The sequence below is a fragment of the Festucalex cinctus genome, chromosome 13, assembly GCF_051991245.1.
Source record: "Festucalex cinctus isolate MCC-2025b chromosome 13, RoL_Fcin_1.0, whole genome shotgun sequence".
NCBI classification, from domain to species: domain Eukaryota; kingdom Metazoa; phylum Chordata; class Actinopteri; order Syngnathiformes; family Syngnathidae; genus Festucalex; species Festucalex cinctus.
In genome coordinates, this window is record NC_135423.1 from 26,211,915 (window position 1) to 26,239,454 (window position 27,540).

The window sequence follows — 27,540 nt, forward strand, 5'->3', positions numbered from 1 at the left end:
AGTCAAGTAGTTCAGTCAAGTCGGCATCAAACAATATGCTGTGGAAGTTGTTTGGAATTACTGATATAATTAGAATAACACCATTTGGACAATTCTAGCTAATTAGACTTCATTAGAAATATATTCAATGCAACTCTGTGTCTGCCCCCGTACTTAAACTTTACTATAACCATTCTCTTAATGCAGACTCTGCCCGCAACATGGAGTTTATGGATATACACAGTGGCACGACTGATCCTCCTCTCTGTCTCATGATTGGCTATGCTGATGGGATGCAGATTTGGAGCGTATCCGTAAGTAACTTGCTAATTTGGTTGGACTGGGAAATTGAAGTCCTATCTGCATTGTGTCTTGATGCTTTGTTTAATTTATAGGGATGTAACGATATCCAAACATCACAGTATGATATTATCACGATATGAAGGTCACGTAATGATAATTATCACGATATCGGGGGGGAGGGGCTTGGCGATTTTTAAAAAAGGTCATTATTCTAAAAACAAACAAAAAACCCCCACAAAAACCAAACTCATACCAAAAAACCCCACAATATTGTGCTTTTGTACATAATAGCAATGCATATAAACCACCTACAATTTCTAATAACAATATTGAGGCGCTTACTTGCTAATGTACGCACACATTGAGTTCCTCTACATATTGACGCTCCACATATTAGCACAGATTTTAAACATAGGAGGCCAAAACATCCCTCATGAAAATTAAATTGCACTAATAAACTAGCCACCAGGGGGTGCTAGAACTGGACAAATGGAACTCAACCTGCCTTTTTAAACAGATGTGTTCCCTTTAAATATTGTGAACATGACGACGACAATATTGTGGCAGTTTTATTATCACGATATCACGATATTGCCCTTATCGTTACATCCCTATTAATTTATGGATGAAAACTGTTAAGCATTCTCAATACATCTGAAAATAAAATATAGTATTCAGCTCAAGATGTTAATGCACAGAACATTTTTTTTGTTACATTCAATGTCACACACAGTACACGACCCATTTTCTTTTTTTTTTTTTTAAATCTTGATTGGATGGATAGTGTTTGCACTTTGAATCAATGAGTAACAAGACAGCTGTGAGACTAGCTGCAACAAATGTTTTTTCCTTCGCCTCCACACATATTAAAATTGATTTCCCAATGTACATAAACATTTTGTCCTCTGGGAGGGCAGTTCAAAAGTCAAACTTTACTGAAAACTGTTTCTGTGATATGGGAGACCTTAGAAACCAACGGTTTATAATCAGTGACAGTTGACTGCCCAGGTATTTTAAGATATTCAAATCATTGGTCCACAACAATGTTGTATGCTTACCAACTTTATATTATTGTTCCAATATAATTTACTCTTTCACACTTTAATCATATACACTGCACAGTTTCGCATGACTAATGCTGACAACAGACAATCCTGCATTTTCCATTTTCTTCCAATGGATGGCACTGTAAGCCACGTAACAAGCACTAGATAGATGGGAAGGTAGATGATACTCAACTCAATTCAAGTTTATTTATATAGCGCTTTCAAACAGTGAATAGAAGCAAAAAAACAAATGAGTGGTTTTGAGGAGGCTTTGAAATTCATTGAAATCTGATCTAAACTAGGAAAACCACAAGAGTAAGCTGTTTCAAGTTGGTTTATGGCAGTGCTTCTCAATTATTTTTTGTCATGCCCCCCTAGTCAGAAGAAGACATCTCACGCCCCCCTCACTCCATCCCCACGTAACTATAAATAGTATCATTTCTATAAAATTGTTATAAGCACACCTCTGCATAACACTGTATCCGTATTAACGTATAAGAGAATAAAAAAGAAAGCAATATGGACCGTTACAACAAAGAATAGCTTTATTAACTGTAACAGAAAAGATTTAAAGTGCATCTGAAATTCAAACTTAAAATTAAATCCTTAAATAAACTATAAACATTTTTTTGACTGACCATGTCAAACCATATGATACGGAAAAATAAAATGACATAAAATCAATAAATAATAATGCATTCAAACTGATCACCAACATTAACTCAGGAGCACAATATTAAAAAAAAAAAAAAACAAACCTGAAAAACAAAAATATAAAATAATTCGTGCTGATTTTTTTTTTTTTTTTCTGTGTGCAAAGTGTGCATGCTCAGTGCAAACAAAACCTCTACACCACCAAGCGAATGCTCCCTGCTCACACTCTGCCAATAATGAGAGCGCCATTGCGCCCTAATTTAGTCAAGTTGTAAAAAATGTGCAGAATTTCATAAATTACTTCATGTTAAAGATTAGATTGCTCTTATTATGAAAAGAAAAATTCACTGAACAGTCACCATTATCTTAAAAAAATGCAATTATGCCATTTAATGGCAGAAAAATGACCAACACATATCAATATCACACTCTTTTTTTTTTCTTTTTTTTCCCCAGTACATCTTTTTAATTTTAACTCAATTTTATGAATTAATGAAATTGCTGTCTCAATGGCTAAAAGTTGTAGCCATATTTCTATTAGTTTTTTTTTTCTTTTTTAAATGTGTATGATAACTGAAAAAAAATGTTTTCTTGTTCATTTAGAACAGAAATAAAAATGGGGATTAATCGTGAGTTAATGATTGAAGTCATACGATTAATTGCGCTTAAAAATTATAATCGCCTGACACCCCTAGTTAATAGTATATAAAAGATAATCAAAAAGTATCGAGTGAACCTGAATGTGTCGTTTGAGAAAGAGCTCTTGTGCTGCTGCAGGGTGTCATGGAGATATTATGAAGGATTCTCTGTGATTTAAAGAAGTTTGCTCGGTAAATTCTGATCCCTCGCTGGCTCAAATGTCTCCATCTTCAGTCCCTTGCTATCACAAGGCCTCTCAAAAGTTGATTAATCCATTTTGGTGTCCTTGGCATGACACACCGATGCTGCTCTCCGAGCAGACAACAGCAAGGTAGATGGCGCTTGAAACCATAAACTGGTACAAGATCTCCAATATCTTGCTGCACACGTTAACTCATTTACTCCCACACGTTATTAAAAAAAACAAAAAAACAAAAAAAACTCAGTGCCAGCCAATTTCGAGCATTTTAATTCATCTTTCAAGGCAAACAGAATATTGTGTGCTTTTACTACATATAAAAAAAAAAAAAAAATGAAAAATCGCATTCTATTCTTTCATTATGAAAAAAAAAGTATGTTTCTACCTTATTCCGTTCTTTAGTAATCACCATTTGAAAATAGGTCATTTGAGTGACATGTTGCGTAAGTTGAACGATAAGGAGAAAACAAGCTTTTTGTGAAAATATACATTTTCTCCAAAACAGTGACTTTTTTGATTAGTGACGCTCTGTGAATTAGATTTAATGTGACAACGCTTTGATCATTCACATCATCCTTGAAAACATTTTATTTCATCAGATTTAATCAGATTCCATACATTGGCAGCCCATTGAAAAGAGATACAATGCTGCCATCTGCTGGCCATAGTTAGTGCGTGTTTCTGACGTGACCAGTCTCATCTTTTCCCTGTGCTCCTGATGACAGTCTTCACGTCTGCACCTGAAGTAATATTGGCACATTAGTTTCAATAGTTGGTATCGATCCCGGGATAAGTGAAAGATGTTCTGCTAATCCACGTTTGGATAAGCGAAGTGCGCATTAAAGCCTAATTTATGCCTCCACGTTTGCTCTCGCGTTGATGAACGCCGTAGGTCACATGATCGACGCGAGCCATGAATTTTAAGTGCCGCGTCGCTCGTGGCCGGCTGCGGTGCACACGTCGCCAATCCTTGAACGCCGTAGATGGCGGGGCGTAGCTCGCTTCTGATTGGTCCGTTCGATGGCGTTTTTTCTTTTTTTTTTTTTTTCTCTCTCTCCCCGCCCCCCGCACAGACAGTTTCCGTGAAGGCAACTGGCGGCGCAAATCGACTTCCTGCTCGGAGACCACGGCTGTGCATGAGGATATGTGCCTGGGACGAGAGGCGGAAAACAACAACTTAAAAAAAATCAAAAAAAAAAACTGTGTTCGCTAAGCGCATGGCTGTTGTGTTTTGGCGAGTTTACGGCCGACGCCACTGCAAATTGGCAATAATTAATTGCCACGGTGATGAACTTACTCTTCCCCCGGCTTTGTTTCGTGTTTCTGAATTAAATTGAAACTTCCTGAATCCGTCATAAAATGCAGAGGAATCGCCACTCTGTGGCGTCCCAGCCATAGCGACAGCGGGACTTGGTGTGAAACTCCAGCAGACACAGATGTGTATTGCGCACAATTCGTAAGGCAAACGCACGAGCGGAGCTACGTCGTGACGCCTCCGCCTTAAGGCCTCAGTATGCTTCTGCAAGAGGCTCGCGCGGAGGCGTCACGGCGGAACTCCGCTCGTGCGTTTGCCTTCCGACTTGTGCGCAATACACATCTGTGTCTGCTGGAGTTTCACACCAAGTCCCGCTGTCGCTATGGCTGGGACAGAGTGGCGATTCCATGCATTTTATGACGGATTCAGGAAGTTCAATTTAATTCAGAAACACGAAACAAAGTCGGGGGGAGAGTAAGTTTATCACCGTGGCAATTAATTATTGCCAATTTGCACCGGTGTCGGCCGTAAACTCGCCAAAACACAACAGCCATGCGCTTAGCGAACAGTTTTTTGTTTTTTTGTTTTTTTTAAGTTATTGTTGTTTTCCGCCTCTCGTCCCAGGTACATATCCACATGCACAGCCGTGGTCTCCGAGCAGGAAGTCGATTTGCGCCGCCAGTTGCCTTCACGGAAACTATTTGGGCGGGGAGAGAGAGAAAAGAAAGAAAAAACACCATCGAACGGACCAATCAGAAGCGAGCTACGCCCCGCCATCTACGGCGCTCAAGGATTGGCGACGTGTGCACCGCAGCCGGCCACGAGCGACGCGGCACTTAAAATTCATGAACGCCGTAGATCATGTGATCTATGGCGGTCATCAACGCGAGAGCAAACGTGGAGGCATAAATTAGGCTTTAAGCTTGCGCATGCGCCAGGGAAAAAACGAGGCTACCAACTACCCTAACAATTTGACTGGCGGAGATTAGAGTGGTGACAATCTTTGCCGAACTGTACACTATAAAGCTTGCAAGTCAACTTCCCCGATATCAGTAAACCACATGCTATGCATGTTAAGAAAAAACAGCAACTTTCCAGCCGTTGAAACGTTTCTGTCCGATTCCATCGGATCCAATTCATTTTCAATGACCATTTGGTAGTTTCGCCTACCCACAATGCACCACCAATGCCGCTACCCATAATGCACCTTGAAATCGAGATGCGCACTTCGCTTATTGTCCCAAATTCCTGAAACAGTCGTCAGTTAAATGTCTGGCACAAACTGTCAGGGCTGCTAATCCTCCTCACGACCGGGTGCAGCTACTGGGATTGACACCCCTGTACCGGTTGAACCATAAGCCCTACGGGGAAAATGAACACATCCTCGGAACCGGCTCGACCTTGGCTTTCCAACGGCGATGGTGTCGACCCTCCAGGACCAGGAGATACTGGGCCGCGAAATCGGCCACCCGACTCTTGGGAGATGGATTGCCCCCCGACTCTCGAGAGATGGATTGACACCCCCGTACTGGTCGAACCATAAGTCCTATGTGGAAAATGAACACATCCCCGGAACCGGCTCTACCATGGCTTTCCAACGGCGTTGGTTCCGGTCCTCCACGACCCTCCGGGCCGGAGATACGGTGCCGTGAAATCGTGGACCATGCTGTCCTCCTGCTGCTGCTGTTTGTTTACTCTGGGGGGGGTGAAAATTGTGAGGGTGGAGTTCGCGCTGAGCTAGTGACGTATAAAACTGAAAAAGGTGGGGTTCGTGACGTGTAAAACCGACCTGCTGAAACAGCCCATTTGAGAGTGCTGTTTGAGCTAATGTGATACAAACGCCCATAGGAAACGGAAACATGGGTTGTTTATTTCACAACTTTGAGGACTAAAGCCTAATTTATGCCTCCACGTTTGCTCTCGCGTCGATGAGCGCCGTCGATCACATGATCGACGCGAGCCATGAATTTTAAGTGCTGCGTCGCTCGTGGCCGGCCGACGTGCACACGTCGCCAATCCTTGGACGCACGTCGATGGCGGGGCGTCGCTCGCTTCTGATTGGTCCGTTCGATGGCGTTTTTTCCTTTTTTTCTCTCTCTCTCTCCCCGCCCCCCGCCCAGATAGTTTCCGTGAAGGCAACTGGCGGCGCAAATCGACTTCCCTGCTCGGAGACCACGGCTGTGCATGTGGATATGTGCCTGGGACGAGAGGCGGAAAACAACAATAACAAAAATAAAAAACTGTGTTCGCTAAGTGCACGGCTGTTGTGTTTTGGCGAGTTTACGGCCGACACCGGTGCAAATTGGCAATAATTAATTGCCACGGTGATGAACTTACTCTCCCCCCGGCTTTGTTTCGTGTTTCTGAATTAAATTGAACTTCCTGAATCCGTCATAAAATGCAGAGGAATCGCCACTCTGTGGCAGCCCAGCCATAGCGACAGCGGGACTTGGTGTGAAACTCCAGCAGACACCGATGTGTATTGCGCACAAGTCGGAAGGCAAACGCACGAGCGGAGCTCCAACGTGACGCCTCGACGCGAGCCTCTCGCAGAAGCATACTGAGGCCTTTAGTCAGGCTGTGGTAAGACATACTTGTGAAGTAGTGAACAAGAAAGTGAACATTTCATATGAGGGCACCTTTAATTGTAATAGAGCTGTTCAGTGAATCAGGCAAAGTTCACATACATCATGTTGGTTTATAAAACATTTTTCTGTGAACACTTTGAATTAAATGTTCTTGAGTATTATGATGTTGCAAGTGAACAATTTTTTTATTTTATTATTATTTTTTTAACAACATATTTTCATTTAGTTTTCTGATACAGCAGAAAACTGCTGCTCTGCTTGCCACACTTTACACACCCCATAATGAAAACGTGATCTGGGTCAAGATCCTTAGAATTCCCGTTAAAATTGAAGTTGCCTGTTTTTAGGTTGGGCTTAAAGGTGTCCTGGTGTCCAAATGGTTTGTGAAGTATGTATGGCAGTTGTTGAACTCACACCTTTTTTAATAGCCCAGCAGAGTAGCGACTTACACTTGTTCACACTTTTGTGCACTTAGAGATGCGGATTTTGTATGTCTTGACAGAGGTGATAGAAGATTACTGGTGCTTCACACTGGAGAACTGTCAACAGCCACAAGCTGATAAGACGCACACTGATGGCGAGAAATTTGTTTTTATGGGTGTTTGAGAATATAATAAGAGAGGCAAACAGTTACTCTAACCCCACTTTGTCTGAAAATCTTACAATTTCAGTCGGATACCTTCCTCAATCTTAGATTCATAAAACACTTTCTGTCACAACCCCAACTTGTGAAATATAGTAGATAGGGATGTAACGATATCCAAATGTCATGATACGTTATTATCACTATATGAAGCTCCCGATACGATAAATATCACGATATTGTGGGGAGGTTGGCGATATTTAAAAAGGTCACAATATTGTAAAAAAAAAAATGCGTTCATACAAAAAAAAGCACAATATTGTGCTTTTGTGCATAACATCAATTTTATGTTAGTATTATTATTATGTTATTATTATTATTACGCTATGTTGTTAATGCCTGCGATTGGTTGGCAACCAGTCCAGGGTGTCCCCCGCCTACTGCCCAGAGCCAGCTGAGATAGGCGCCCCCGCGACCCTTGTGAGGAATAAGCGGTCAAGAAAATGGATGGATGGATGGATGTTAATGCACACACAAATTGAATTCCTCCACATATTGACTTGCTTCCCAGGCATAATACGTTCCCCTTCATTTGACAATTAGTGTAGATTTTAAACATAGAAGGGCCAAAGTATCCCTTATGAAAATTAAATTGCACAAAAAAATAGCCACGAGATGGTGCTAGAACTGCACAAACGGAAATCAACTTTTTTTTAACAGATGTGTTGCATTTAAATAACGTGAACATGACGACAACGATATTGTGGCAGTTTTAATATCACAATATCACGATATTGCGCTTATCGTTACATCCCTAATAGTCGATAGGTGAGGGTTGGATTTAGGGGTGTGAATTGCCTAGTACCCGACGATTCGATTCGTATCACGATTCATAGGTCACAATTCGATCCGATACCGATTAATCCCGATACGAATCTATGAGTAGATTGTTGCGATTTTTTAAATTTAGAAAATACTAATCAGTAAACTTGTAAAGTGTAAGATTTGTATGAAAATGTATTATTTATTTATCTAAAACTTCAGTCTTATACAGGTTGTAATCTGTTTCATGTTTGAACAGCATTGAAATAAAATATTAAGGCTTAATGTTCCATTAACATAACATTCGTCCATGCTTAAGGTGTGAACCCTAAGATGTTTTGGTGAATATTTTTCCATCAAATTTGATGTTTAAACATCGATTCGGCCTCGTATTGAATCGATCCGAGAATTGAGCGATGTAATATCGCGATATATTGCCGAATCGATTTTTTTTAACACTCCTAGTTGGAATGTAGCCTTCCATCACAATAAAAACTCAACTCAACTTTATTTATATAGCACCTTAAAAGAAGCATTGCTGTATACAAAGTGCTGTACGTGAAGCAGAAATCGGTCATGTAGTAAAGAGTACATTTGTACATTTCACTATACTGAATGAGACCGTTTTCACCATTGCATTACAGTACCCACTCATTATCTTATATAGCTATTCCTGAATTTTATTCTCAACACTTTTTGCAATCAAACTACTCCTACATAATACTTACGATTTACACCGTTCAAATTTCAACTTGCTGACAAAATTCACGCCTTTCGGGGTATTTATCGTTTGACTCCATATTACTTACAGTACTCGCATAATTTAATGTTTAAAGATCAACTTTCCCCCATTCGTTTTTAACTCTATGACCGCCAAAAACGTTTAAAAACGTTCAGTATAATCCTAGGATAGGCCGCCATAAACGTCTATTGACGTCTACTATGTTTTTTTATGGAAACGGGTGGAGGAAAGCCTTGGGCAGCTGTTCTCCAAGTATCAAGTCGATCGGGTTACTATAATGAGTATTCCTGGCCACTAGATGGCTGTGATGAGTCTTTTGGACAAGATCGGGTAGGAGACAACAGTAGAAGAAGAGAGGCTGAGCTAGAGTGTTGAGAGGGAGAGAATGGCTAACTTGGCTAAGGGAGTCAAAAAGGCTACAGATGGCAATTAGCTCACGCTTGATCCTTATTTTCAAAGCTCAAAAGCATCGACCAGTGCTCAAGAGCACAGTGATGACGGGGTTAAGTCATAGTTGAAGCGGTGATGCGGCCGTTTCGACCACGTCCTAAGGCCCCACCGGCTAGCGATGCTAATAACGGCTAAGGCCCCACCGGCTAGCGATGCTAACACCGGAGAAAAGTGGTGCACAGATGACGTTTCATCGGACGATGACGACTACTATGGGTCCGTGCAAGACAGTCTTGGACAGTCTTTCGTCCTCCAAAGAACGTGAAGGTAAGCGCTAACATGCTAAGAGATTGCTAGTAAGATAACTTTGCTAACTTTTCGGGCGATCTGCTAGCAGCGTGTGTAAATGTGCTGATATACATGAGAACATCTATTACCTATACAAACGTGAATGTATATTTTATAGATCGTGCTCACAGCAACGTCCGACCGCTGGTTCTACGACAAAGAAAGGTAGAAAAAAAAAAGTTTTCAATACACCGCAACAATAAAAGGAAAGTCTTTCGATAGTATTGTAATTGTATATGTTTCCTTCAGCTCCTCCTCATAGGGCCCAAAGTGACCCTTCTCACAGTGAGCAGAACAAAGGTAAAAAGAAAAAAAAAAAAGATTCTCCACAGCACTAATAAAATATTTGATGGTAAACGTCTTCTATAATTTACAGAATGTGCATCAACCAATACATCCAAGAAAAAAAAGGTAAACATGCACACACACATTGCATCACAGTGCTAAAATAATATGCTATTGAAATGTATATTTACAGATCCCAAAGATTCTGGCTGGCTTGAAGTTGATGAAGTTGGCTGGCAGCCAACCATCTTCCCCTTTGCTGCAAAACCAGGACCAAGGGATGCTGCAGCAGAGCTGAATTCCCACCTGCCAGCTGACATCCTGGAGCTCTTCATCACGGATGAACTTCTCCAGCACATCGTTCATCATACCAACCTCTACGCAAATCAGTCCATGCAGAAGCAGACTGACAAAAACTGTGATGCAAATCCTGCTGCATCCCCCGAGCACGCACGGGATTGCTCCACAATATACCACACAAAAAGAAAAATTGTGTCGTTGAAACATCCACACAATTGTAAATAGTAACACGTACACACACACACCACACATGCGCAGTTGCGCACGTGTAAATAGTTTGCAAAGAGTTTTCCAAATTGTTTGTTCGGATTGCTACTTGTTGCATGTAAATAAACTGTTATTTTGCAATCAAAAAACACTTTTTTTTATTGTTGGGGTAGTGTTTTATAGAAGTTGAGGTGTTTGTAGAATCACTCATGCAAAAAACAAAAGTGCCAAATTCACTAGAGTGCATGAAATAACATCGTGTCACAAAAAGCTTGATTTCTCCGTATTTTGGAAGAAAATAGAGGATTTGGGTGAAACGAAGCTGTTTTCTATTGTTGATTACTGAAGATCTGAATAAGGTAGAAACAAAATTTTTTTTTTAGATGAAAGATGAGACTTCAATCTTTCATTTGGTAGTATCCGCGTTTCCATAGTCCTAACACAACATTTTCTGTGGAGCTTGAAAGATCGGTAAAATTCTGTAAATCAGCTGGCACTCTGGGGTTACCTTTTGCGAAAATGGCTGGCAGTCAAAGAGTTAATGGGACTGACACTGATTTTTTTCTAAGTCCCACTTTCCACGCCCACTTCCATACATAGAACAGACCATTATGACCGGCTTTCTGATACTGCTCAGTGGCGAAGTTGGGAGAGTGCATGTACAGTAAGCAGGAGGCCGCAGGTTCAAAGCCCACCGCCGACTGTACATTGGACATGTGTTTCCGTGGCAATTACGTAAACGGATATTAAGTATACCAACTGACTATCATACCAGGAAATCCGTTATACTGACATGATCAAACACGTGTCCCAATTCAGTGATTGCTCAGCATCAGGTGACACTTTAAATTACAAATACGGCAATTCACTCTGATGCTCAGTGTGTGGTTGAGAGGTAAAACATTGGCTTCGTGAGCTAATGGTCAGTGGTTCGACTGCTGCTATGGATTTTTTTTTTTTCCCTAATAAAATTTCTGAAATCGTGATTGTTCAAGTTATTTTACATCCATTTGATTAAATGTTATTTGACATTTAACTTATTTGTTATATATGTAGGAATAGAAGAATGTTGATTTGTTGTGAATGTATTGTATTGGTGTTAATGTTTTATGTTATTATGTTATGTTTTTTTTGTGTTACTGTAAAGCGCTTTGTGACAGCTCAGGCTGTCTGAAAGTGCTATATAAATCAATTAAAACGTGTTAAAGCCCTCCGTGAATCACTTTATTACTACAAAATTGGAGCCAAGCTCTACATCCTTCCTCCGTGGGTTGGTGGTTAGCATGCTGAGACAGCAGCCATGAGGTCATTGGTATGATAGCAGTCAGGTCACTTTGGTTTTTTATTTTATTTTTTTAAGTTAAAACTGAAATCACTTGACAACAGCCATTTTCTATCATATCAGGAAATGCGTTATGCTGACATGATTAAACACGTGTCCCAAATCAGCGCTGTTTTTGCAGCATCAGGTGACACTTTAAATTACAAATACGCCAATTTGCTCAAATGTTCATGGGACAGGATGGCTCACGTGGATTTGTGCTAAGTGCATTCCAGACACAGCCATACGAATGGTGCGCCGGTTCAATCCCAGAATGGAGCAACTTTTCTTTTTTTTTTTTCCCTCTTCGGTATAGTCATAATACAACAAGTTAACTTTTATTTCGTTAAATGTCATTTGACAAACTATTTCCTCAAAATTAATCCATATTTTAATATTACACTCCCAAACACGCATGTTGCCGTTAGGTCAGATGTTTGAGCACTTGCTTAACACATTGGATACAGTTACTGTGATAGCTGAGTGGTTAATGCAATGGATTGTCCCACAGGAGATCATGGTTCGATCCCTGCCTGGGAAATGCTTTAGCACAACTTTGATTTCATATAGTAGTCATTGTGTAATTCTTTAAAGTCGCTCTTTGTATTAATTTGACACAAAATGTCTTCACAATAGTGTTTTTGTTTGACCATTTTATGAGTGAAAAAGTTTTAAATGAGCAATTTACATTCAAACCCAAAAACGTTGAATACTTTGCATTTCACTCCCAAACACGTGTCGATTATTATTATTATTATTATTATTATTATTATTATTATTTATTTTTATTTTTTTAATACACAAGAGCAGAGGGGAAGCTTTAACAAGCAGCTTGACATAAAGAGATGGCTTCAAGCAATGGTAATTATTAGGTTCCATGTTTCAAAAACGGACAGCAGGTGGCAGCAGAGACTTAGACTTCCCTTTGGGATGGCTCCCTCTGGGAAATTTACATGTCCAGCAACAATAAGAACAGATAATAAAATCAAAAATAATTCAATCAATCAATAAATAAGGTTATAACAACAGAGATTGAATTAGTGATGATAATAATAATAATAATAATAATAATAATAATAATAATAATAATAATAATAATAAAAAATTAAATAAATAAAAATTCAATCAATCAATCAATGATTAGTGAGCAATCAACCAAGGCCATGTTGCAGACAAGCGCTTTTTCCCCTTTTTTTTTTTTTTTTTCATTCAGTTCAGTTGATCAGATGTCACTTTTAAATATGACTACACCATAAGCTATGACTTTGAGCATGACAAGCTGGGTCAGAGGTTTGAGCACTTGCTTAACACATTGGAAGATGTGGGTTCAAGCCCCTGTTTGGGCAACTCTTTAGTACAAATATAATATTGAATACTAATCATTGTCAGATTATTTCACATCAATTATTTTTCCATTACATCACATATATGCTAAGCGATATAAATTTAAACCAACTGACTATCATATCAGGAAATTAAATGGGAAATGCACGTGTCCCTATTCGGCTTGTATTCAGCATCAGATTACTGATCATTACTGACAACTATCTGCAGATAAAGCCCACTGCATAATAGTGGTGGGCGGATCGATCCAAATATCGATATTATTGATACTCAGACAGTATCGATACTGGCACTAAAATATCGATCTATTAATTTAGCTTCAGTTTGGCTCAACTTTGTAGTAGATTGCATGAACACATACAGTATTGTACTCATTTTTTTTGTTTTTGTTTTATATTTGTTGTTCACTACAATTACATAAAATGTCACAATCATAACTACAAGTTACTACTACTTAATAATTACTAGTAATACTACTACTGTTTCTACGACTACTACTACTACTACTACTACTACTATTACTAGTAATTAATAGGTAATTACTTTGTAATTTTCACAGTTTCTTTGTTCCCCTCATTAGTATTCAGCTATTAGCATTCAGCTTAGCATTCAGCTATTAGCATTCAGCTTTCAGCATTCCCACGCAATTTCTCCAGAAATTGCTTAGTCTAGTTCTTATTATTATACTTATTATAGCATTTTATTCTCCACACTTTTTAATGTCAAATTATTCGTACATAATACTTCCGATTTACACTGTTCAAATTTCAACTTGCTTCAAAAATTCTCGCCATCTTGGGAATATATCGTCTGATTTCGCAGTACTTAGAGTATTCGCACAATTTAATGTTAAATATCAACTGTTCCCCATGCACTTTCAATGGGACTGACACTTAGCCCAATAACCGAAGTACAGACCGTACTTTAGGGTACCTGTACCGTTGCACCCCTAGTAAATACTGATATCATCTTTCAGATGACAGGGGAGGCCCAGGAGCTGTTCTCAGTGCGTCATGGCCCGGTGAAAACTGCTCGCATTTTACCATTTCCACATATTGGTAAGTATTTTTATTATTACTTTGTCTCAAGATTGACACAACCAATTCTGAAACACATATTATCACTGCCCGGTCACGGAGTAAAGGAATGTAACATGTTGTTTGCCAATGTGTATTTTTATTTACTTGCAATGGGGAACCACACGAATGCTATTCTTAGACCGCAAGGCCACGTGACTTCAGCAGCTTAAACCCGGAAGGAGGTCAAAAAAGAAGCTCGCTCATTGACGAGCCATGCAAATAGTTCACGTTTTGTTCTCATTTATCTACGGAAAAACAACATGCCGAGTAAACGCAGCTGTTATGGAACTTGCAGAAACCACTCCAGACACTACAACCGTCCACATATGAAGGATGTATTCTTTATTCGTGTCTCGAAGCCAAAAATTCAAAGTCATGAATCTGAACGGGGATCCAAAAGAGCAGTTTAACGCCAGCAAAGTGAAGCCTTCCACCGCCATATGGAGAAAACATTTTGTTGGGGGGCATGCGTGCTTGCTTCTACATTACATGACAATCCTATCCTTGCCGGCGACCGCCGTCCCAAAGAGATAAGCTATTGACTTTATTATTGTTGTTGTTATTATTATTATTCGTTTCACGTTTGGCATACCCCGACTGCACGACGACAATAATAGGCTAAATTGGCGTTGCCACTGTTGTACGGACCTCTCTTGCTTACCGCCTGTTTTTAAAAAAAAATTTTTTTATTTTGCCTTTCGTGCAGCTGTGACGTATGAAAATTTATATGGAAACGGGTTTCTAAGCGGCAAGGATATAATAATGGAAAGAATTGAGGTATCATTCCCGGACAGAATTAGTAGATTCAGTGCCGTGGACAACTCGCTAGTAGACTGTTTACATTCGTTTTACATCCATACATGACTAGCCTGCCGAGTTTGACCTCCTCGCTAGACTCATGAATATTAATTAAGTGTGGTGACGTGTATCGTGCGGTTCCCCATTGACTAATATTTATTTTATTTTGAGAATTACTAATTTCGGTATTGTATTTTAGTTTTACATGCTGGAGTGTCTTGTATACTGCACGTCATGAGCGCAAAAGAGAGAGGTGTAACCGAGCGAGCCTTGTTCGAAAAGGATTTGAGTAAAAGGAGAGGAGGTTGAAATCTTGTCCTGCCATATCTGGTGAATTTAGCGTGGAAGACGCCAGAAAACTATGGAGAGAAATTTGTGTCTTTATTTTCAATCAAAAAAAAAAATCCAATCAAACAAAAGGGGATTTGCAACCTCAAATAAATTTCAATCAAACAAAAAAGGGTTTTAAAATTAAAAAAAATTTGCAAAAAAAAAACAAAAAAACATTTCAAACAAAATTAATGGATTTGTATTAAAATAAAAACTTTTGCAAGCAAGTTTTTTGGTTTTGTTTGCAACAGCTGACTTTTGGTTGCAAATCTGTTTTTTGGTTGCGGATCTGTTTTTGGTTGCGAATCTTTTTTGGTTGCAAATCTTTTTCTGTCTTGTGTGGGCGGGGTCCTCCTTTCAACCGATGATAGAAGCCTTTTCATTGGTAGTACAATTCCGGGAGAATTGGATAAAACGTATAGTGAACAGCTATCCCCATATTTTTTATTTTTTTAAATATATTTTTTTATATTTATTAAGAAAGTTTAAGCATGCACAGGTAACAGGTGCTCTACCATCAACCCTGACTGAAGCGGTAATTACGGTGATCCATAAAAAATTCGATTTCATATAATAGTCATTGTCCAATTGTTTAGCAGCCCCACATGCATTCAAATATGAGCGTTGAGCTTTCAGCATTCACATGCAATTCCTCTAGAAATTGCACATATAAAACCATTAGGGAAAAACCTGAATGTCATCATAAGTTATTGAGTGTAGTCAAAAACAAAATAGCAGCAATCAATCATTTTAATCAATACTATACCACGATAGTCGCTGTATTAGAAAATATAGGTTCAGACTCCAAGTTTATGATTGTATATAACTTAGAAGGGTCATTGTGTGGCATATTGATCCCGGAGGTGGTTTGAAAATGCCAAGGTGCCATAAAACAAGGTTGAGGCGCAGGAAACCTTGAATCCCAAGATTATTTAACCACTAAACAATTCCTTCAAAAAACAATCAAATCAGTTTTGGCAAGAACTTTCAATTCTACGCATATATACTTAGACATACTTGTGTGGCAAACAAATTCCAATTCATCTTCTTTTTCAGGTCCTCTGAAGGTGGACGTTTTTTCCGACAAGAGACCTTTGCTAGGAGTTTGCAAAAGCACAGGGTCCTCAGGGTGAGTATACATTTCTTGCTTGCCTATATTTTCCCATTATAAGGCTAATTTTAACTTCTCATACTATGAAATCTAGCAGGATTAGAAAGCCATGAGATATCTTGTCGTTACAAAGCTCAAGATTTTTGTTTTTTCTTTTTTTCCAAGGCATTTTTTTATGCCACTTATTTAGCATACAATTTCAACAAGACAGTTGCAGTAACAATTGTTCATGACGGTAAGAAGCAGTGAGAAGGACAACTTCGAAATAAACCGCTAGTGTATTGCTACTAATGCTGCTAGCATTGCTAATAGTAATGCAGCTATCACCGCTAAAGGACTGCGCTCTTTGATGGTGACAGCCCAACACTGTTGCAGAGCTGATCATTTTATAACAAACCACTAGCCGAGTTTACATGGAGCCATGCATTCCGATGAGAATGAATCCGAACGGCCAAACGGAATGAAAATTCTCCATATAAACACCTCCGTTGGAATGAAAAGGCTGAATCCGAATGGAATTTCATTCGGAATCACAGGGGTGGTATATTCCTTTTGTTAATCCAAATGAGCGTCATGTAAACACTTCAATCGGAATGGCGAGGCCACCCGACCGTGTGGAAGCGGGAACCAAGTTTGCCGAGGCCAGGCAGAGAATAATGTAACTAATTATACCTGTTGTAATGGCTAATTAATTAATCACAAAAAATATTGCATTAATTATATGTTAACGCAGATTAATCACTACTAGACAACAAATTTATTATGAGTCTTCAACATGTCCACTACAAAAAGTCACCGCTCGCCACTGCTACTGCCATATAACAAATAAATTGGTTTATATACTGTAGCATTTTTCTAAATATGCCGCAAACACTGCGCCTACGCTAAGGCAAACTTCAAAATAAAGCTGACCAAATAATACATTGACACCAATGCAACAGCCTTGGTGAATTTTACTTTGAAGTAGGCCTGCATGGAGGCATGAACGCAAGCTTGACTACTTCCTATTGACATTTCGGCTTGCATTATCAACGTTTTTATTGAAATTACATATTTTCTACCATCATTAGCATAATGCCAACCCGAAAGTATATTAAATAACTAATTTAGGACGTGAAGAACCCACAAGTTAATTACGCCGTCATTGTATGATACAGTACAAGTCTCCGGTGTTTGTGGCTAGTAGCTAGCTATTAGAGTTAGCATCGGGTGCCTCAGCCTGGCTAGCAACAGTGACAGCTGTTCCTTGGCTCGCTTGCTTCTCGTATTGTTTTCAATATTGTGGACCTAGGCTACTTTGTAATCCACTCTCCATGTTTAAACAAAGGGAATGTGCCTTAAGTTGCACTGAGATGTATTTCAGTATTAAAAATAAATAAATACGGTATAACTTTCTGTAACTGGTTGGGTGTACCCTGCCTACTCAAATTGTAGGACTTGTGACTCACTTGAGACTCGTCAATCTTGACTCGGACTTGTCAGTCTTGACTTGGGACTTGACTCGGGACTTGAGGGCAAAGACTCGAGACTTACTTGTGACTTGCAAAACAATGACTTACTCCTACCTCTGGTTTTGTGTGCGTAGATAACATTTTGTGTGTTTATGGTGTTTTGGCATGATTCTGACTCCATAGATTTCGCTAATTACTATTATTTTCAATACCTTCCTTTACGACCGCAACGTCACACCGCACTATCCAAAACAATCATTCTTTTGATCTTCAGTCGTGTAGGTCTGCTATACTGAGCTCATAGTTCATTTATCTTTTGCGTTCTGGCCACAGGGTTAAATTTATGTTCGTAGGATTTGTCTTTTGTTTTGAAGTGCTGCTTCATGTTGTTAAAACCACGGCCTTGTAACATATGAGACAAAAGATTTTTGAAAGAATAGCAAAGTACTAGTCCTCTCATTTTTGAAATAAACTATTTTTTTCAGTCAGTTTTCAAAACTTTGGAGGAAGGTAAACATACAAGATGATTGGCTCATTATTGTCACATGATGAAAACATGAGCTCCTGTAAAAAAGCTACTGACATTGGCGTATGTGAGGAAAAAAAAAAAAAGGCCGTGCAACCATTTGAAGATATCGATAAATAAGAATTCAGGCTTTTTAAAAACAACAAAAAATATTTTTAATCGAAAAAAAAAAAACGCTGGACCAGGTTGGCCTGGAACAGTCCAGTCGTTTTGTCTTGAATTTCCAAATTGCCACTCCACCCATGGTCATAGTGGAATGTTTCCATACATTATCAGCAACAACAACAACAAACCTTCTATATTCCATACGAACTGACTGTCTACCGTGTCTTATCTATTGCTTTTCTTCCGTATTTTCAGAACAAGCCTCCCTTACTGTTGTGCTGACCTGTATTCACTCAAGACAGGGGAACTAGTCAAATCAATTCAGTTCAAGACCCAGATTTATGATCTTCATTGTAACAAGCAGTAGGTTGCATCAATTTATTTTTTTTATTTAATGTTATGAACTTGTTATCCACTTTATTAATAAACTCTCTTTTACAGTATTCTTGCCGTCAGCCTACAAGAGAAGATTGCTGCATTTGACAGCTGCACCTTAACCAAGAAGTTTTTTGTTACAAGTAAGAAACTTTATTGCTTATCTTTGAAAGACTTTCAGCTGTTGATGTATAATTTCAACAATACTCTGTCTTAACTAATATTATATACATTATATCACAAAAGTGAGAACACTCCTCACTCTGAAGACGCTGCTCTGGTCCACAGGTTTAATGATGGTAAAGAAGGTGAAACTGTAACAACAGTAGAAAACAATATCACTTTTCACTTCCAAGTAGATGTTAAAATAAAAACACCTTAAATGTACAAATTACTGTAAATTAATTACTTATACACAAATAGACTAAACAAACATTACCTCAACCACTACCCGGGAACACTCGGAACGAAAATTCTTGGCCTGCTGTGAATACCACGATTGCTTATTGACATTCACAAGCGTACATGACATGAATAACACAAATGTGCACGACCAGTTCGCTGCGGCGTCGTGATGGCGGTTTTGGCGAGTCAAACACATTGCACTGGGAGTTGGCTTAGCGTTTCACGGCAACATAGGCAAAGTTTTTCCATTTTTCTACTCACCGTGACAGAATAACCCCCCTCACAAACACGGCTTGAATCGCAAAGCCACGTCATCTTGGTTGCGAAAGAAGAGCTTGTTCCCCTCGGCGTTAAAAATAAATAAATAAATACCCTCGGCGTGGCAAAAAATAAATAAATAAATATCCCATCGCCGTGACAAAATAACACTCGGTGATCAGTTGCTGGTCACGTCAAACAACTAACAAACAAACAACCACCATCGCCTGTGTTTTAATGACCATACAACACTGAAATGAAGGGAAGGGCATGAATAAGTTGTGTGTATGTGCGTGGCTGCGTGCGGGTGCACCGCAGTTAGACTAAATTGAAGACTATTATTGTACAGGAAATATAAGGAACAATGGATTTTATATACAGATTATCCACTCAATTCAACACGTTCTATATATATATATATATATATATATATATATATATATATATATATATATATATATATATATATATATATATAAGTAATAAAGTCGATTAGTCGTTAAAAATATGAGAAGTCGAGTCGATTTTAAAAAAAGTCGTTAGTGACAGCCCTAATTAATTATACTTCAGTAATTGTAAAGTTATACCTTGATTTTTTATTATACCTCAGTGACTAATTTGTTTATTTATTTTTTCACGTTTCTTATTTGTCAAGTTTTATACATTAAAAAGTAATTGTGAAATATATTTGTAAAACGATATTACTGTTAAACAATAATGAACATTTATTATCACCCAAATAAATAAATAACATAAAAAACAAAGAAAGAGGGGAAAAAAAAAAAAGACTAAAAAAGTACAGAAAATTGGTACCGTTGAGTACCGGTATCCATTCCCGGGTACTGAGAATTGGAACAGTACCGGTTCAAATGTGAAAGGTACCCATCCCTACCAATAATAAGGACTAGAGCAGCTAAAAGGGGCCCTCACAGCCCGGGCCACTTTGGGGTACTTGCACGGTGGAATATATATATATATATATATATATATATATATATATATATTATATATATATATATATATATATATATATATATATATATATATATATATATATATATATATATATATATATATATATATATATATATATATATCGGTCTATTATATATCGGTCTATTATATATCGGTCTATTATCTGTTATTCACAGTGCACGTGGTTAAAGCAGCTGTAAACTATTGAGTTCCAATTGGACATTAATATGAGAGCAGCTCGCTCTTCAGGCAGACAGACAAAGATGATGAAACAGCGACTATTAAAACTATGTTAATATTTTTCAATTTATAGCTGTATCTTAAAAAAAGATTTTAACTATAATCCCGTGTCACGTTGTGACAAAATTACAATCCTGGTGGATTAATCCGCTTTTTAAATCCTTGTTGTGGAAAGGAAAGCGCTGAAGCAGGTGGCCTGCTTTACGGACTTACAAATGAGATGGATGCTTTTTGGCTTCACTTGCAATGGGCGTATATTTAATGTAATTCCATGCGACAGTTTCAAGTGTGCATAAATTTCCCCCAGGTCCTAAAGCTGTTCAGGTCTGCTCACATTACTGTATGAATGCAGCCTGTTTGTTGATTTATTATTCATTTTGCATTTTAGAAGTTGAAATCATCAATTGTAACATTCACCAATATGGCCTTGATGGCGATCCTTCAATTCTTTTTCACCTCTCTCGCTATGCACCTGGCCAGCTCAGGTGTCACTTTTGTCTTACGGGCATGTCCTTGAATTTTCTGCAGTGCAGAAAGTCAGAAAGGCAAACACCTTTTTAAATAATACTTTGCACAGTAGCCACTGGACCTTCTGGAACTTGAAAACATTTCAACATGGCCTTATCGTTCTTTCCACACTGTGAGCAGCCGCAGTGCGCAAATGCAGACCCTCAGTGTGCCCCTGTGGCCTGGACCATGAGTGTCCACAGTCAAACCTCCTGCAGAGGGCTGCTGTTTTTCATTTGTTGAGTTTGAGTTATCTTATGCCTTGGTTAGACGACAAGAAAATAGCCTGATTTTTGCCCGACAGATGTCTCGCAGACAAATGGGGCATGTTGTTAACGATTTAGAGTTGTCTTGACGGAGTGTCACCGTGTAGTGTGACACCGTTCAACGATTGGTCGCCTAGTGTCCGGGAATGCTTCACGACCATCATGACCAAAGTCTAGCATTTCAGAGTTTTTGCTTGTCTTGTCGCACAATGCGACATACCTATGTGGTCGTCCTTTTGGTTCCGCAGTATGGTAATTAGGGGTGGGACGATATGGGTAAACCACGATTCGATACTGTGACAATGTTTGGCTCAAGATATCGATAATATCACGATACACGATATCTATGATTTTTTTTTAGCAATATATCACGATATGTGACTGAAAAAGCCAACAAATGCCCATAAAAAGGAAAATGTCTAATTATGCATTTATTCAATGCCAAAACTTTGTACAATGTACAAAGTTCTGCATAGTGCCTCACTGCCTCTTAGACTTTTAACTGTAAACATTGTAAAGTGAGACAAATTAAAGTGCATAAACATTTAGAACATAACACTGCACAACTGGACACATTACATCGATATCTACCGTCAGTGTATCGATAATTTATTGCAACAGAGAGTGCAACAATATATTGCGATATCGAGTTTTTCTCCCACCCCTAATGAAATGCTACGTTAGCATGCTATTGCTAATGTTAAGTTAGATTGCTAATGCTAGCTAATGCCAATGCTAAGTTAGCATGCTAATGGAAATTCCAAGTTAGCATGCTAATGCTATCTTAAAATGCTAATGTTAGCTTAGCATGCTAATTCTAATGCTAAGTTAGCATTCTAAGGCTAAGTTAGCATGTTAATGCTAATGGTCAGTTAGCATGCTATTGCTAATCATGCTAATCATGCTATCATGCTAATGTTAAGTTAGCTTGCTAATATTAATGCTAGCTTAGCATGCTAATGCTAGCTTAGTATGCTTTTGCTAATGCTAAGTTAGCATGATTATGCTAATGCTACGTTAACATGCTATTGCTAATGTTAAGTTAGCTTGCTAATGATAATGCTAGCTTATCATGCTAATGCTAGCTTCAAATGCTAATGCTAGCTTAGAATGCTAATTCTGATGCTATCTTAGCATGCAAATGTTAAATTAGCACGCTAACGCTAAGTTAGCATATTAATGCTAATGCTAACTTGGCATGCTAATGCTAACTTGCTGATTGATTGAGAGGTAAAATACACCAACATTTGGCAAACTGTTCACTGCATTCGGCTTTCCACCTCGCAAGAGTGGGAGCACAATGTCAATCATTTGTAAGGCAAGGCAAGGCAAGTTTATTTGTATAGCACATTTCATACACAAGGCAACTCAATGTGCTTTACACGAGGAAAGACAACACATAAGCATCAAGAAACAGTAGTTAACATTCAGAGGAAGAAAAATAAATGACAATAGGTTACAAACTAACAATCTTAAAACATTATTCAACAAACTTTAAAAAAATTAACATAAGGAAGTTTAAAATGATAATGATAAAAATAAAAATAAAAAATAAAAATAAAAATAAAAATAAAAATACAAATAAAAATAATAATTAAAAAAAAACACTTAATTAAAGCTGTTTAAAAGTCCCTAATCAAAGGTATAAGAAAAAAGCAAAGTTTTTAACCTGGATTTGAAAGCATTTACACTCGGGGCTGACTTCACTTCTGTTGGTAGCCTATTCCATCTGTGTGCAGCATAATAGCTAAATGCAGCTTCACCATGTTTGCTTCGAACTCTGGGTTCCACTAGTTGGCCCAAGTCTGTAGATCTCAGAGCCCTGCTGGGCTTGTACTCAATCAGCATTTCTTGGATATATTCAGGACCCAAACCATTTAGTGATTCATAGACGAGTAGCAGAACTTTAAAATCGATTCTACAGCTGACAGGGAGCCAGTGTAAATCCTTAAGTACTGGAGTAATATGTTCTGATCTCTTTGTTTTGGTCAGAACTCGAGCTGCAGCGTTCTGAATGAGCTGCAATTGTCTCATGTTCTTTTGAGAGAGTCCAGTCAGAAGACCGTTACAGTAATCTAGTCTGCTTGAGATAAAAGCATGGATAAGCTTCTCTTGGTCTGCTTGAAGCATGCAGTCCTTCAGTCTGGATATGTTTTTCAGCTGGTAAAAGGCTGTTTTAGTGATAAATTTAATATGATTGCTGAAGGTCAGATCTGAGTCTATTAATACCCCAAGATTTCGAACTTGGTCTTTAGTTTCTAAAGACAGTGACTCAAGCTGTTTTTTAACAGCAATCCTCTTTTCTTTATTGCCGAAAACAATGAGCTCCGTTTTGTTTTCGTTCAGCTGAAGGAAATTTTGGTTCATCCAGTTGTTAACTTGCTCTAGAGAATGACACAATGCGTTAATAGAACTGCTGTCATTTGGGGACATAGATAAATACAGTTGTGTGTCATCCGCATAACTATGATAGTCAACATCGGTGTTCTGAAGCATTTGACCCAAAGGTAACATATACAGACTGAACAACAGGGGTCCAAGGACTGACCCTTGAGGGACCCCACATATCATGGCCTTTCGATCAGATTCAAAATTTCCAATGGTCACAAAGTAACTCCTTTCCTCCAAATAGGACCTGAACCATTTAAGGACTGTTCCATTTAACCCCACCCAAGTTTCCAGCCTGTCTAACAGTATATTATGATCAATCGTGTCAAATGCTGCACTGAGGTCCAACAAGACGAGCACTGATACCTTCCCTGCATCAGTGCTCAATCTTATATCATTCAGTACTTTAATCAGAGCTGTTTCTGTACTGTGATGAGGTCGGAAACCTGACTGGAATTTATCCAAAAATCCGTTTAAGCTCAAAAAATTGCTGAGTTGATTAAAAACCACTTTTTCAACTATTTTAGTTACGAAGGGAAGGTTTGCGATTGGTCTATAATTTGCTAGCAGGGAGACATCCAGTGTTCTCTTTTTTAGAATGGGCTTGACGGCGGCTACTTTCAGACATTTAGGAAGTTCACCTGATTGAAGTGAGCAATTAATTATTTGTTGTAAATCGATCTGAACAGATTTCACAATGGTTTTGAAAAAGCCAGATGGAATTGTGTCAAGACAGCTCGTGGAAGGTTTCAATTGCTGAACCAAGTCTACTACAGTATTTTGATCCACTGAGTCAAATTCTGTCATGGTAATTAAATTATTCCTAGGTGATTTTAAGTGCAGCATCGTTTTGTTATTTTGCTGGTTTGTAACAATGTTTGACCTGATGGCTTGTACTTTTTCACTAAAGTAGCAGGCAAATTCATTGCATTTATCTGTTGAGAGGAGTTCTGGCGCTGTTTGATTTGGGGGATTTGTACATGTCTATTCGAACGGCATTGTCTTTCAATGTAATGTCACAAGAATAGTTCAGTTTGTGTCCGATTTACCCATAGCATTACACTCAGTAGGGTCCTGGACAGTGCACAAGAGCTTTCCCAACCAGTTTACAAGCGCTTTGTGATATTCAAGAAGGCATTAGACCATGTCCCACAGGAAATCTCATGGATGGTGCTTTGGTTTATGGGGCACTGCAACCCCCTTATGTGGTCTTATGTGGAGAAAAAAATTGCTTTCCAAAGTAACTAGTAGTCTAACGCGTTACTTTATTCTACAAAGTAGTCTGATTAAAGTTACTGTCCAGAGATTCAATGCGTTACTCCACATTTTCATGAAGAAGGCAAAATATCTCACTGTTGTAACAGTCACAAACAACTGCCGCTAACTACGAAGATGAGGCGGAAGTCATTGATCACCACACTGAATTCAGCCATGGTCTGGTTGTGAATGATTTGCACATTCAAAACAAAAGTGATGATACTTTTACTACTATTTTTATTAACCAACAGGCACACAACGCAACAAAAAAAGTGTACATTATGGACCATAAAAGTGGTAAAAAAAAATATTTTTTTTCCATCCTCAACTGGTCCGTGAAGCATTATGGGATGTGGTCGTCTCCGCCCTCTCGCCGGGGGAGTGATGTCAGACAAGTCACGTTTTCAGACTAGTAGGGGTGGAACAAAAAACCGATTCGACCGAACCATCGTTCGTCAAGAGGAGCTAAACGACCGTATCGGTAGCAGACTTGTCAACCGATACAAAATCCGCCGGGAATCCTTAGATACATTGCTTGTAAAGCTGTGGACCGGATATCGCGTGGCTGTGAATCGGTTGCGAGTGAGGCTTTATGGTTTTCATAACAAGTTCTGCGCCGTGCTCTACTTGTTTTGTTTACATTTCAGTAGCATCACTATTCAAGCTACTTCTGTGTTTACAGAGAGCTAGCAAAGTAGCGCTCAGAGACGCTTCATTCCCCGGATGTTGTAAACATAATGCAAAGACTTTACGCACCATTTTTTGGGGGGGACACGGCGCGTGCGCGCACAACGAGTGACAACATGCAACTGGAGACAGTTAGCAGAAGCCGGTATTTCCCATGGTCTATTGAGTCCTCTCAGTGTACTTGTATGTCCCGGTCCGGCGTTGGTACTGCACGCGAGCCAAAAAGAATAACTCCCGTGACGATCCAATGCATGGATTCAAACGACACAGGTATGTCCCACAGCCAACACACCAGCTATGCTAAAAGCATACTGCAAGTACCTCATTTCTCAGTTTGTGGATCCCTGTCAATGTCTACAACCCAGCATGAGCAGCAGATAGGAGAAGTGAGACGTGCCCGCGATTATGTCATCAAACTCAAAATGACCGACAGCCCAAAAAACAAAACTAAATTTATGTTTCTGAAATACTTCACAATGTGCACATATTCTGTTTAATTGTGTTGGTGTCTGTCTAAAGGTTAAATATTTATATTTAACATTAAATTATCAACCTTTTGTTTTCCCGATCCTTATTTTGAAGAGAAAAAAAAAACATTTTCATTTTCAACCTGGATAGATTTTTATTTTTTGTTTTATAAAAAGTATTTACGTTACAAGAAGTCAAGAGAGACTGCCTTTTTTTTCATAAAAAAAACTTTATTTTCATGTTAAAAATGCACTTTCAATAAAGTATTTGGAACTCCGTTTCTACCGCATTATTTTTATGTTGCGATGGTGTTATCAGAAGCTGCTGAAAGTAACTAAAAAAGTAACTTTTAATCTAATTTAGTTACTTTTAAAATCAAGTAATCAGTAACGCAATTTAGTTACTTTTAAAACCAAGTAATCAGTAAAGTAACTAGTGTTGAGTGGAAGATTGCTGAGTACGTGTGGTCAAGTTTGCAATAATTCGACTTATAGGAGGACTCGAAAGTATTTGTATTTAAGTTAATTTTGCAAACAATTATCGGCTTACTTATCGGTTATCGACATCGGCACTTTCTAAATTATTTGTTTACCGGTATCGGTTGAAAATAGTATTATCGTGCATCCCTACTGTTTACCTTTTATTTTACTATTAACAATCTTGAACTCTCACAGTCTCTCTCTTGGTATTTGATTAACTTTCTTGATTTCTACAACCTTTTATACAATATCCCAACACGTTTTCTTCTTTTAATTCATGGTTCTTGTAAAAAATAGAAATGGATTTGATTTGGGTGTTTCAGGTTGTTATCCCTGCCCTGGGCCATATCTCAATCCAATAGCACTGGGAAGTCGCTGGCTAGCTTATGCTGAAAACAAGGTAATCTGACATGCAGACACACATTACCAAAATGATCCATGGTATTGCTGTTTTCATAATGTTACAAAAAAATAATGTACACACGCCGAATGCTTTGCCACACATTTGCTTTTTTTTCAATTCAATTTGTATTTTCTTTTTGAACACAGAACATTATTGTGTATATAAAATACAAACAAACCTTAAACATGAGCAGGGGGAGCCACTTTGCTGAATTCACAGTCTACTTCTCATATTGACCATGTGCATCGCCATTTAAGTCCTTGTATATGTTCCATTTCTTCCATTTTTTATCTCTTTTAGTACCCTGCATCAAATAGTGTATTATTTGACATTTCCAAAAAACATGTGCATGATCTGCATTGAGGGCGGCACAGTGGCTGACTGGTTAGCATTTCCGCCTCGAGTCCAGGCTTTGGCCTTCCTGGGT

The 27,540-nt window shown here is 38.5% G+C and overlaps 1 protein-coding gene and 1 long non-coding RNA gene across 12 annotated transcripts in view; both read left to right on the plus strand.

Annotated features, from left to right (window-relative positions):
• Window positions 1–27,540, plus strand: part of bcas3 (BCAS3 microtubule associated cell migration factor) — a 1,025,650-nt gene that overhangs the window by 21,797 nt on the left and 976,313 nt on the right. For all 11 annotated transcript variants that reach the window (XM_077541215.1, XM_077541214.1, XM_077541217.1 and 8 more), the window contains 6 exons: window positions 187–293; window positions 13,982–14,063; window positions 16,269–16,341; window positions 18,661–18,768; window positions 18,847–18,923; window positions 27,034–27,110. In XM_077541215.1, coding sequence (XP_077397341.1) covers window positions 187–293; window positions 13,982–14,063; window positions 16,269–16,341; window positions 18,661–18,768; window positions 18,847–18,923; window positions 27,034–27,110 — 524 coding nt within the window. The remainder of the gene's footprint in view (window positions 1–186; window positions 294–13,981; window positions 14,064–16,268; window positions 16,342–18,660; window positions 18,769–18,846; window positions 18,924–27,033; window positions 27,111–27,540) is intronic.
• Window positions 8,735–11,492, plus strand: LOC144033337 (uncharacterized). The gene is made up of 5 exons (XR_013287939.1): window positions 8,735–9,527; window positions 9,667–9,713; window positions 9,798–9,848; window positions 9,925–9,959; window positions 10,027–11,492. It is a non-coding gene; the product is annotated as an uncharacterized LOC144033337 (long non-coding RNA).